This window comes from Pseudophryne corroboree, chromosome 8 (genome assembly GCF_028390025.1).
Source record: "Pseudophryne corroboree isolate aPseCor3 chromosome 8, aPseCor3.hap2, whole genome shotgun sequence".
Taxonomy (NCBI): Eukaryota; Metazoa; Chordata; class Amphibia; order Anura; family Myobatrachidae; genus Pseudophryne; species Pseudophryne corroboree.
In genome coordinates, this window is record NC_086451.1 from 437,469,223 (window position 1) to 437,480,269 (window position 11,047).

General features: G+C 49.0%; 1 protein-coding gene across 1 annotated transcript in view; it reads left to right on the plus strand.

Annotated features, from left to right (window-relative positions):
• Positions 1-10,639, plus strand: part of LOC134949479 (suppressor APC domain-containing protein 2-like) — a 43,481-nt gene extending 32,842 nt beyond the window's left edge. The window contains exon 6 of the mRNA XM_063938073.1: positions 9,817-10,639. Coding sequence (XP_063794143.1) covers positions 9,817-9,921 — 105 coding nt within the window. The 3' untranslated portion in view covers positions 9,922-10,639. The remainder of the gene's footprint in view (positions 1-9,816) is intronic.
• The last annotated feature ends 408 nt before the right edge of the window (positions 10,640-11,047 follow it).

An 11,047-nucleotide genomic window follows, 5' to 3' on the forward strand; every position in this document is an offset into this window, starting at 1 on the left:
TCGACACGGATCCAAAATTATGCTCCTCGTAGACATTTCTCAACACGGTCCGTCGGAGGATTTTTCCTTCCTCGGCACCAGGTACTCTATTTCTTCAGTCAAGCTGCAAAGCAATGACTGGTCGCCTGCATTCCCCTCTGAGCGGGGGACAACAATCTTCTTTCCAGGTCAAGCCGCCAGATCAGACTCCCGGGTGAGGGGACATTCCCCGGAGTTTTGTCAACTGGTCCACTGTTGGCGGAGATTTCGGATCGACCTCAGGGCGTTCTGACTGACTCTTTAACCCTTTCCGACTCTCGAACGTGAGCTCTGGCGGCAGTAGCCGAGTATGCCCTCAGGGCTCCTGGGAGTTTTCTGGTTATTCTATCCTGCCTCCTTTTCTATTTCTACCTCTCTTTCGGTAACACAGGAGGAAAATATGCGTGCTAGTCCTCTCGGTGGCTCCGGTTGGGCCACGCATGACTTGAAGATACAGCTACACCTGTTGTCAGTAGAGGAGCCTTGGCTCCTACCTCGACTGGACTGTCTACTTCAACAGGGCCCTTTTCTTTATTCAATCTTACACTGTTTTCATTTAACCGTGTGACTGTTCACGAGACCTCAGAAGGGACGAGTTCCCTAGTTCGGTTAGGCCTACTGGGCCCCGATTTCAGAAGTCTGTTACCTCTTCTCGCTTTTGCCACTTTTGGAAAACTGTATGGGACATACTAAGGATAAAAGGGGTTTTCCCCTTCTTTCAGTTACCATTCAGCCGCCATCTTTGGTTTCTCTGGGAGTTTTTGCTCCGCTGCGCTTCAAACCACAGTGACCTGAATTTTAGGTCTCTGCCTTTTTCGTTTTTCTTCCAAAAGAGATTAGCCTGGCGGCCGTAAGTTCGGGCTCTCTTTCAGGGAGTTCTCTATTGACAACTCCCCCGGCTGAGCTTCGGCCTCAGCGGTCGTTTCTTCCAAAGGGGATGTCCGTTTTTCATATAAATCTGACACTAGTGTTTTTCGGTCCTCTTTGACTGTTGTCAGGGCTCACCGACTCTCTCTACAGCGGTCTTAGGCTATTCGACGAAGGGCTTTTCTTCTTTGTTCTGTACGATGCTCCCGTACTAAATAGCCGGGGTCCCAGCATATGCTGGGCTGTTGGATACATCTGACCATCAGACAGTCTTCTTGGCGGTTGCTCAGGAGCCTCCGTTTTCCACTTCAGCGCACTTTACGCGCGTTGTGGGACCTTCGTGGGCAGCTGCCCGTGGGGTCTCCATGAATACTTTATGTCGGGCGGACCGCCATTCGTTTTGTCAAATTCTACAAGTTTTACACTTTTGCGGCCTCTGCATTACAGTTGGCCGAGCGGTTTTACAGGACTCTCAGCGCTCTCCCACCCGTTCTGGGAGCTCTGGGACGTCCCCATTGTAACTACGCTCCAGTGGCCCCTAGTGGATGAAGGAGAAATCAGGATTTTGGTACTTACCGATAAATCCCTTTCTCCGATTCCACAGGGGCCACTGGACGCCCGCCCAGCGCTGTTCCTCCTTGTTTTTTTTGCTTAACGTTTGCAGATCACCATATGACTGCTTGTTGAGTTCGGGCTAGCCGGTTGTTTGTTAAGTTCTGTTCCAGGTTTGGTCTGTGTTATCCTGGTTTACAGGGCTTCATTAACCTCCTCTACCTTACGGTTTGTTTATTCCAGCTCTCCTCGGGCACAGTTTTACGTAGACTGGCTTGGAGGGGAGAAGCTAGCCACAGTGTGAGAATTTTTAAAGTGCCAGCTCCCAATTACTGCCTACTATTTCCCCCATTGTAACTACGCTCCAGTGGCCCCTGTGGAATCGGAGAAAGGGATTTATCGGTAAGTACCAAAATCCTGATTTTATAAAACTACTCTAGTTTATCACACTGATCACTGATGAGTCTGAATCTGTATAGGAAGCGCCATGATACAGTGCCCATAGCTTTTTCTCATGCTTCATCTGTGACTTTGTACGTGTGTAAAGCTATTTCTTATGTGGTTATAGTACAGATGTAACTAGAAATGTTTCTCCCCTAAGCCAAAACATTCTCTGCCCCCCCCCCCCCCCCTCCCCAACCAACCAACCAACCACTAGCAAAGTGATGAATCTGTGCGCACCACAAAATGGGCGTGGCCTTGCTGAAATGGGTGTGGCTTTGCATAAAGGGGCGTAGCATTGCAGGAAAAGACTACCTTATACCCCAGTTTTGCAACCTGCACACCCAGACGTTGGCCACCACAGGAAAAATAATAATCCTGATTTATGCCCCTTACATTATTTGTCATTTTTCCTCCTTATAGTAATGCCCAGTATACATTATGCCACATACTGCAATGGCCCTTACACATTATGCCACACACCATAATGCCCCTTACACATTATGCCACACACCATAATGCCCATTACACAATATGCCACACACCATAATGCCACACCGTAATGCCTGTGACACATTATATGACACGCATCACAATGCCCTTTATACATTATGCTACACACTGCAATGCCCCTGATACATTATAGCACATACAATGCTTGTGACACATTATGACACACACTGCAATAACCCTGAGACATTATACCACATACCACAATGCCCGTGATATAGTATACCACACACCGTAATGCCTGTGACACATACCGCAATGACCATTATACCCTATGCCACACACCGCAATGCCCGTTATACATTATGCCACATACTGCAATGCCCCTAAGACATTATACCACATACCACAATGCCCGTGATATAGTATACCACACACCATAATGCCTATGACACATTATGACATACACTGCAATGTCCGTGATACATTATGCCACACACCACAATGCCCATTACACATTAAATCCTACAGTAAGGCTTCTAATTACTTTGAAATTATCTGCTCGTTGCCAGGGGTTTCATGCTCTTGGTTCCATGCACGGTGCCAGGGGTTTTCATGCTCAGGGTGTCATACTCGTTGCCAGGGGTTTCATGCAGTAGGTGTTATGCTTGTTGTCAGAGGTATCATGTCTTGGGTTTCAAGCTTGTTGCCAGGGGGTAATATTCGTTGCCAGAGGTTTCATGCACTGGGTGTCATGCTCGTTGCTAGGGGGTAATGTTTGTTGCCAGGGATTTCATGAGCTGGGTGTTGTGCTTGTAACCAGGGGGTAATGCTTGTTGCTAGGGCAGTGCTCCAAGTGGCACATATGCTCCCAGTGCCAGGTAATTCCCCCCCAGTGCCAAATAAGCCCCCCCAGTTCCAGGTACACCTATACCCCCCCCAGTGCCAAATATGCTCCCCCAGTGCCAGGTACACATATACTCCCAGTGCCAAATATGCTCCCCCAGAGCCAGGTACACATATACTCCCAGTGCCAAATATGCTCCCCCAGTGCCAGGTACACATATGACCCCCCAGTGCCAAATATGCTCCCCCAGTGCCAAATATGCCCCCCCCCTCCCCCCTCCCAGTGCCAGGTACAATCAGAGCTCACGAACGGGCACTTCATTTAACAGACACGGCGCTGCCGCCGAAGCCCCAGGATTGACACAGAGGAGAGGCGCGCACTGTGCCCTCCTTTCCAAAACAGAAGCAGTGTTGGAGGCGGCGCCCCCGCAGCCTTGCACGCCTCCAAGCGACCGCAAGGGCTGTGGGGCCATAGTTACACCACTGTTATAGTCGCAGCCCGGCGTCTGTAGTACATTGGTGCTGTGTTTGCAATGCGAATAACATGCAAAATTTAAAGGATAAGACTGTACCAGTACGGTAAACCGCTCAGCGCGGCTCAGTAACTCCCAACGTCTTGTGCCGTATGGTGTATTGAGACTAGGTGTATGAGGGCACATTATTATTATTATTTCTCTGACGTCCTAGTGGATGCTGGGAACTCCGAAAGGACCATGGGGAATAGCGGCTCCGCAGGAGACTGGGCACAAAAGTAAAAGCTTTAGGACTACCTGGTGTGCACTGGCTCCTCCCCCTATGACCCTCCTCCAAGCCTCAGTTAGATTTTTGTGCCCGAACGAGAAGGGTGCACACTAGGTGGCTCTCCTGAGCTGCTTAGTGAAAAAGTTTAAGTATAGGTTTTTTATTTTCAGTGAATCCTGCTGGCAACAGGTTCACTGCACCGGACACGACCTTCACCTGGGGGAGTGGGGACTTCACCCAGAAGTCTTCCACATGATTGTGAACCGTTGGGAAAAACCAAAGGTGGACATGATGGCGTCCCGCCTCAACAAAAAACTGGACAGATATTGCGCCAGGTCAAGGGACCCTCAGGCAATAGCTGTGGACGCTCTGGTAACACCGTGGGTGTACCAGTCAGTGTATGTGTTCCCTCCTCTGCCTCTCATACCCAAGGTACTGAGAATCATAAGAAGGAGAGGAGTAAGGACTATACTCGTGGCTCCGGATTGGCCAAGAAGGACTTGGTACCCGGAACTTCAAGAGATGCTCACGGAGGACCCGTGGCCTCTACCTCTAAGAAAGGACCTGCTCCAGCAGGGACCCTGTCTGTTCCAAGACTTACCGCGGCTGCGTTTGACGGCATGGCGGTTGAACGCCGGATCCTGAAGGAAAAAGGCATTCCGGATGAAGTCATCCCTACCCTGATCAAAGCCAGGAAGGATGTAACTGTGCAACATTATCACCGTATTTGGCGTTAATATGTTGCGTGGTGTGAGGCCAGGAAGGCCCCTACAGAGGAATTTCAACTGGGTCGTTTCCTGCAAACAGGACTGTCTATGGGCCTAAAATTAGGGTCCATTAAGGTTCAAATTTCGGCCCTGTCGATATTCTTCCAGAAAGAACTAGCTTCAGTTCCTGAAGTTCAGACGTTTGTCAAGGGGGTACTGCATATACAGCCTCCTTTTGTGCCTCCAGTGGCACCTTGGGATCTCAATGTAGTTTTGGGGTTCCTAAAATCACATTGGTTTGAACCACTCACCACTGTGGACTTAAAATATCTCACATGGAAAGTGGTAATGCTGTTAGCCCTGGCTTCAGCCAGGCGTGTCTCAGAATTGGCGGCTTTATCCTATAAAAGCCCTTACCTAATTTTTCATACGGACAGGGCAGAATTGAGGACTCGTCCTCAATTTCTCCCTAAGGTGGTTTCAGCGTTTCACTTAAACCAGCCTATTGTGGTACCTGCGGCTACTAGGGACTTGGAGGATTCCAAGTTGCTGGACGTAGTCAGGGCCCTGAAAATATATGTTTCCAGGACGGCTGGAGTCAGAAAATCTGACTCGCTGTTTATCCTGTATGCACCCAACAAGCTGGGTCTTCCTGCTTCTAAGCAGACTATTGCTCGTTGGATTTGTAGTACAATTCAGCTTGCACATTCTGTGGCAGGCCTGCCACAGCCAAAATCTGTAAAAGCCCATTCCACGCGGAAAGTGGGCTCATCTTGGGCGGCTGCCCGAGGGGTCTCGGCTTTACAACTTTGCCGAGCAGCTACTTGGTCAGGGGCAAACACGTTTGCTAAATTCTACAAATTTGATACCCTGGCTGAGGAGGACCTGGAGTTCTCTCATTCGGTGCTGCAGAGTCATCCGCACTCTCCCGCCCGTTTGGGAGCTTTGGTATAATCCCCATGGTCCTTTCGGAGTTCCCAGCATCCACTAGGACGTCAGAGAAAATAAGAATTTACTTACCGATAATTCTATTTCTCATAGTCCGTAGTGGATGCTGGGCGCCCATCCCAAGTGCGGATTGCCTGCAATACTTGTACATAGTTATTGTTACAAAAATCGGGTTATTATTGTTGTGAGCCATCTTTTCAGAGGCTCCTCTGTTATCATGCTGTTAACTGGGTTCAGATCACAAGTTGTACGGTGTGATTGGTGTGGCTGGTATGAGTCTTACCCGGGATTCAAAATCCTTCCTTATTGTGTACGCTCGTCCGGGCACAGTATCCTAACTGAGGCTTGGAGGAGGGTCATAGGGGGAGGAGCCAGTGCACACCAGGTAGTCCTAAAGCTTTTACTTTTGTGCCCAGTCTCCTGCGGAGCCGCTATTCCCCCATGGTCCTTTCGGAGTTCCCAGCATCCACTACGGACTATGAGAAATAGAATTATCGGTAAGTAAATTCTTATTTTATATGGCGCCACAAGGGTTCTGCAGCGCCTAAGTACATAAACAAATCAGCAAAACAAGAAAACAGAGACAAGACAATGCAGGATAAGTACATGGTTTATAGACGTTTCTGCATCAGACATGACAGTGAAATAAGCATCAGGGTGGCAGACACCGAGGGCTAGGTGCCGTTGTAGGGAGTATGGAGTAGAAGATAGTCTAAGAGAGGGAAAGGCAGATGAGGGGAGAGGGTCCTGCTCAGGAGAGCTTACATTCTGAAGGGGATGGGCAGACAGGCAGGGGTGACACAGCTGGGGTAGGCAGTGAGGCATGTAACAGAGGGTGAGGATGAGAGACAGCGGGGTGTGAGTGGGTCTTGAGAGCCTGTTTGAAGTGTTGCAGAGAGGTGGAGAGTCTGATAGGGAGAGGTAGACATCTGTACACATTACCAGTACTTGGCTGCCACAATACTCCACCACCACCATCTCCTGCCTTCATACACACACAGTAACTGTGCAACCATGACCCAAAATGGTCCCAGTAAGAGATTTATTTTGCCAGTAACAGACTAGTAATGTTATCAGGCTCATCACAGCATTCTACACACGGACCACAGCAGACGCCCACAAAGGGCTGACACATTACCCGGTAGCTTAATTTAACCAAACAATAGTATTATTGGATTCGGTATGATTTCCCGATGGAAGGGATCCCGTTGGTCAGAATCCTGACAGCGGCACCCCAACCATGAAAATGCCAACTGCCCCCCCGGTAAAGACCCCAACCCTCCCCTATTCCCTTCCCTAACCCTTTCTTATAGGTGCCTAAACCCAACCTTCCCCGCTGCCTAACCCTGACCTCCCCTTATTAGTGCTTAACCGTGACCCTCCCTCCCTGGTACCTAACCATAACCTTCCCCCCACTGCACCCTTATCCCCCTGCTAGTGCCTAAGCCTACACCCCACCCCCTGCAGCACGACGCAAGGACGTCCCACTGTAACTATGATGGGGATTCCTGCTGTCGGTATTTTTATGCCAAGATTCTGACCTCAGTCTGCATTTATGCCGTCGTTTGGGATTCTGGTGTCGGTATTTTGACTACCGGGATCCCATCCGTCGGTATATTAACTGCATTCCGTTTTATTCTATTGACAATTCGGAAATGTATTTAAACACCGCCTAATAAATCTCAGCGCTGTAATATGACAAAATAGCACGGGAGGAAACATACTGTATACTGTAGGGCAGCACGGATGGTGTAATAGTTAGCATTACTGCCTCACAGCACTGTGGTCATGGGTTCCATTCCCACCATGGCCCTAACTGTGTGGAGTTTGTATATTCTCCCCGTACTTGCGTGGGTTTCCTCTGGGTACTCCGGTTTCCTCCCACATTCCAAAAATATACTGGTAGGTTAATTGGCTCCTAACAAAATAAAATAACCATAGTATGAATGTGTGTGCGTGTACATGTGGTAGGGAATATAGATTGTAAGCTCCACTGGCGCAGGGACTGATGTGAATGGGCAAATATTCTCTCTGTACAGTGCTGCAGAATATGTGTGCGCTATATAAATAACTGGTAATATACATCACCGGTAGTTCTGCATGACCCTTGTGGTGCAGGAGCAGGAAATATAATCATGGTGGACAGAGCCGTCTTAACAGCAGTGTGGGCCCCTGGGCACAGCAATGCACTGGGACCCCTGCCCACCCATCAGCGGTAGGGGTGGGGGTGCTATCAGCGGCAGCTGTGATGTCCCGCGGGTGGTAGGGGGTGTTCTATCTTCCGCTCAGCATGTAGGACCTGGAGAAATAATTTCTGCTAATTACTCCTTTACTGCACAGATGGTGGGAGATGGGGCGGGAGGGAGAACACTAAACTGTAGAAGGGGCATTGTGCTGAATGAAGGGGCCGCAGTACTTGACTTCCAGGGTGGTAGGGGGTGTAATACACAGGAGAGGGGTCAATATTTGAGTGGGCTTAATATTCATAATTTTCTTGTGTGATGGCAGCTTGCTTTACTGCAAATATCTCCAGTTCCTGGAAATAGATTTCTTAGCTTTAATGGGATAAAAAAAACTAGAGAGTCCAACCTTTCAGGAGATACTGGGGACACCTGTTAGGAGGCACTGGGGACACCTTTCAGGAGATACTGGGGACACCTGTCAGGAGGTACTGGGGACACCTGTCAGGAGGTACTGGGGACACCTGTCAGGAGGTACTGGGGACACCTGTCAGGAGGTACTGGGGACACCTGTCAGAAGGTACTGGGGACACCTGTCAGGAGGTACTGGGGACACCTTTCAGGAGGTACTGGGGACACCTGTCAGGAGGTACTGGGGACACCTGTCAGGAGGTACTGGGGACACCTGTCAGGAGGTACTGGGGACACCTTTCAGGAGGTACTGGGGACACCTTTCATGAGGTACTGGGGACACCTGTCAGGAGGTACTGGGGACTTGGGGATCAGAGGTCAGGAACCAGAGCAATCCACCAACGAAAATATAAAACTGCATACCAGGCGTGTGGAGCTGGAGCAGGGACCAGCTGCTGGAAGGCTAATATATCTGGTTCTGGGCATAATAGAGACAAGCTGCCAGTGTCCAGTGAATGGGGAGAGTCCCAGCTTTTATAGTATACCCTCAGAACTACTCTAAGTCAGACAGAACTCGAGATATCTGGCTGGGAAGAGCAATTAAGAGGCTTGGATGGGGACCACTGCTTTGAAGTCAGATATCTCCGGTTCCCCAGGGCCGATTTTCAAAAATCTGGTACCCCTGGAAAGAGGGGACCCTCAGCTATCAGCCTAAGGCCCTTTTACTCCTGGGGCCCTTGGGCAAGAGCCCATTGAGCCCATACGAAAAGACGGCCCTGATGGTGGAATCAGAAAAAGGAGTATACTGACACATGATTCATTCATTTATTTTTAAATATAAAAGTATAAATGTGTCAGATTATTCTTGACCTGGCTGAGAATGGTTTGTGCATACAGCCTGTATATTCTACCCCAGTATAGCACACCCTGTGTTTCCTATTCCTACATAGGGTACACAGTTAGTGTGGCCATGGGGGTCATTCCGAGTTGATCACTCGCTAGCTAGTTTTAGCAGCCGTGCAAACGCTATGCCGCCACCCACTGGGGAGTGTATTTTAGCTTAGCAAAAGTGCGAACGCCTGTGCAGCCAAGCTCTGCAAAAACAGTTTGTGCAGTTTCTGAGTTGCTCTGAACCTACTCAGCGCTTGCGATCACTTCAGCCTATTCGTGTCCGGATTTGACGTCATACACCCACCCAGCGAACGCCCAGCCACACCTGCGTTTTTTCGGACACGCCTGCGTTTTTGCAAACACTCCCTGAAAACGGTCAGTTGACACCCAGTAACGCCCCTTTTCTGTCAATCGTCTAGCGGCGGCCAGTGCGAAGAAAATCTTCGCTAGAACCTGAGCACAACCACAAAGGGCTTTGTACCCGTACGTTGTGCGTGTGCATTGCAGGGCATGCGCAGAAATGCATTTTTTTCACCTGATTGCTGCGCTGCGAAAATCAGCAACGAGCGATCAACTCGGAATGACCCCCCGTGTGAGGAAATACAGTATGTATGTATTAGGGGAATGCATGGGAGTAGTAGATTGCTCTGTATATTTGGTACAGGATTGTGTGTAGGGGGAGACGGGAATAACAGAGGGGGAAGGTTAGGGTAGAACACAGGTGTGATGATGGAGTGGAATAATACATTGATCTGTCCTTTCAGGAGCTCTCGGTGCAGAATGAAAGGATGTGGAAGCTGCAGAGAGAGAATGAGGCTCTATACCGGGAGCTAGAGAAGCGTCACATACACAGAGCCACCTTTATATGAGAGCAGCTACGCACGCTGACACCAGACCCTTAGATGGCAGGACACAGAGGAGCATGGTTATGCTCAGAGAGGACTCCAGCCTGCCATGCACCACCTGGTCACAGGACCGGCCACAGATGTATAGCACAGTTATGTAAACACCTGCAGAGCATTACTACCCATGTGACAATAGCTTTGCAGAACTTGGGTGTGTTGCTATCAAGAGATGTTCCAAGACCCGCCTAATATTACAGACCCTACGTGACTTCCTACAGCCAGGATACTGCTCTGTTCCTCATCTCGCAAGGCCTCTGCAGAGCATTACTCCCTGTCTCACATCACATGCACCGTATCACGTCCCCTCTACAGGTGTCTCCTCTTCCCCATCACAACAATGTCACTGCAGAAAGTGGTATCCTGCTATACAGAATGAGGTGTGTAAAAAGAGAGATTTGAGTATCCCTGGTAATTGGCGCACTAAGAGCAGCGCACCGATTGATTCACCACAGTTGACCATCACCAAAAGTTCAAACAACTCCAACATACTACACAACAATTTGTAGGACTCAAATGGAAGGCGCTTCTTAATAGAGATGAGCGGATTCGGTTTTACTCGGATTTACTCGGTTCTCAAAACGGCATCTTATTGGCTCACGGATGTCTCGTGTTTTGGATAGCCAATCAGATGCCGTTTGGGGACAGAGTAAATCCGAGTAAAACCGAATCCGCTCATCTCTACTTCTTAACAATTAAAAATACCGCTGTAAAATATGAAATACATCGCTGTGGTTGTTGATGGAGGGGATCTCTGTTACACCGTTCAGGAACCTTTTCTCCTTTGTCAGGTGTCCACTCTCAAGGTGATGTCAACCCGTAAAAAGACAATGATATAGATAATGATATAGTAAAATTTGTATGCAAAGAAAAATAACTCAAGTCTTTCTTATTGTGTGATGATCACACAAGATGTTCAAAAGAAGGTGGATTAGTCCACCATCAAGGAGCGTACCCTGACTCGCACTTCAAGAGATGTATCATACATATAAAGGTATCTTTATCCACCACAGTGTATGGAGCACCAACATGTAGTAGACCCCTTAGATGGTAAGTAAGCGTACCCCACTCACACAACTAGAGGATCAATCGA